We start from the raw sequence: 1934 nt of genomic DNA on the forward strand, positions 1-1934 counted from the left end.
GGTATGATATGGCCCAGCACTATGTTTGGTCATGCATCAGTATCATGTGTGTTGTCAGTTTATATTTAGTTCTCATACAGTTCAATATAAAAATGTAATATCATGACATGTAGTGTAACCTAATGTAAAAATGCTCTTTAGTTTAGTAAGGCCGTCCTAAATGAGTTAAGCTGTGCTATAATTATCCAGTCGTTGGTGCAGATGATCCAAACTGGGCACAGGATCAGTTACAGTTACAGTGGTAAGCACTGCTTCTGACTTTGTTCTTATTTCATGGCTGCTTGGATGTTAACAGCAGGTGAATCAAATAAAAAAGGCCTTTTTAATCCTGACCAGGTAAATGGACTGATGTTCCAAACCTGCATTAAAGCTACTTTATACTATGCATAGACTTGTCCACATTCATCCTGTGTAATTCTCCTCTTCAGCACCAATCTTGGCATTAGGCTCAGAGGAGTCAAGGATCGAACCACCATCCTCCTGAAAAGGAATCTTCAGTGTATTTTTCCTGTGCACGTGGTTTCAGGATGCCCTCCTGTGACTCAGCTCCACTCTGGTTCTTTTGTTCCATTTACTCACTGGAAATGAGCAGACCACACAGACCTTGCCACTGCTGACCCGTAGCTGTGCACGTGCAGACTTATTACACAGTTAACGTTTGCCTGAAGGATGGAGACTGCACACAAGCCATTTGAAGGAGAAAGCCTGTCTCTGTCCTTGCAGAGCCCACACCTAATCAGTCAGTTCCAAGGCCAGGATTCATGAGAGTTCATTTAAAAAAAATCCCTGTGAGCAGATGAAACCTCACCCCCTCCGTCCACTGAGAGGAGAGGACATCACCTCTCCTCTCACTCCCAGCGTGAATAGAACAGATATTCACAGGGACCACGAAGTTTAGAAACCACAGAGCAAAGCAAGGCCTCGACAGTTTCCTGCTGTGCTCTCTGTCACAGCCTCCATTCTGAGACCAACCCTTATAGACGAGGGATAAGGGTGCTGCATTGTTCCACTGATCCTCACAAGCCTGTCACGTCTATTCATTTCCAATGAGAAATGTTTGTTTCCAAGTACTGACTGTCTTCTCCTGTTCCTGTCTCCAGCTGTTTGAGCTGCTCGGCCCAGAGGGGCTGGACATGATCTCAACCCTTCTGCAGCGAAGGGCGGCCATTGTTGACTCCCTCCTCCGCATCCAACCTGACAGGACTGTCTATCCATCAGGTAAGGCCCATGTCAGGCATGTCACCTCAGGGGGGGAAATACTCATGGAAGAATAAGTACTGTGTTCAGTGCGCAGCGTCCTAACATGACTGCATCCTTTGGATCGGATTGCACTGTAGGGACAGTCCTGCACGGTAAAACTAGCCTAAAAGGGAGAAGCTCGTTTTATCGGTGAGGGTTAAACACAGAGTTTCAGATGTCCTTGGTAATAACCTGCAGTTTTAAACGTATCTGAAGTATAAGGTCACACAGGCGCCATTGCTCTGCTTGCTGTGACTGACTGTTGGAGTGTTAGCACCACAGGCTAACAACTCTGATGCTGTTGCATGGTGGTATCAGAGGATGCTAAGATATTAGCACTGGACTGTAGCACTGTGTAACAAAGTGCTGCAGTATTTCTCTGCATGTGTGGACGGGATGGTTGTTATTTATCTAACCTGCTGTGTGTGTGTGTGTGTGTGTGTCCAGCTGACTGTGCTTTCCTCGCCATCAGGGAGTGAAGCTGGGCGTGTTTAGACGCTGTTTTCAGATAATGATGATGAGTCTTAGAGACACAGATGATTGGTGCTACATTTGAATCTACAGTAGACCATCTTAGCAGTCTTTCCTAACTTCTTATCATCCAGCATTAAGTCTGCTTAATGTTCCTGTTGATAACAGTTCACACATTGTTGCATTGAACCTTCATTTCATTCAGCATGCGACTGGTCCGACAT

The 1934-nt window shown here is 45.6% G+C and overlaps 1 protein-coding gene across 1 annotated transcript in view; it reads left to right on the forward strand.

Annotated features, from left to right (window-relative positions):
* LOC106456536 (activating signal cointegrator 1 complex subunit 3-like) overlaps window positions 1-1934 on the forward strand; it is a 40462-nt gene that overhangs the window by 24369 nt on the left and 14159 nt on the right. The window contains exon 6 of the mRNA XM_013915920.1: window positions 1101-1218. Coding sequence (XP_013771374.1) covers window positions 1101-1218 — 118 coding nt within the window. The remainder of the gene's footprint in view (window positions 1-1100; window positions 1219-1934) is intronic.

Source organism: Pundamilia nyererei, unplaced genomic scaffold (genome assembly GCF_000239375.1).
Source record: "Pundamilia nyererei isolate P.nyererei 1_Seehausen unplaced genomic scaffold, PunNye1.0 scaffold00397, whole genome shotgun sequence".
In the NCBI taxonomy this organism is placed as follows: Eukaryota; Metazoa; Chordata; class Actinopteri; order Cichliformes; family Cichlidae; genus Pundamilia; species Pundamilia nyererei.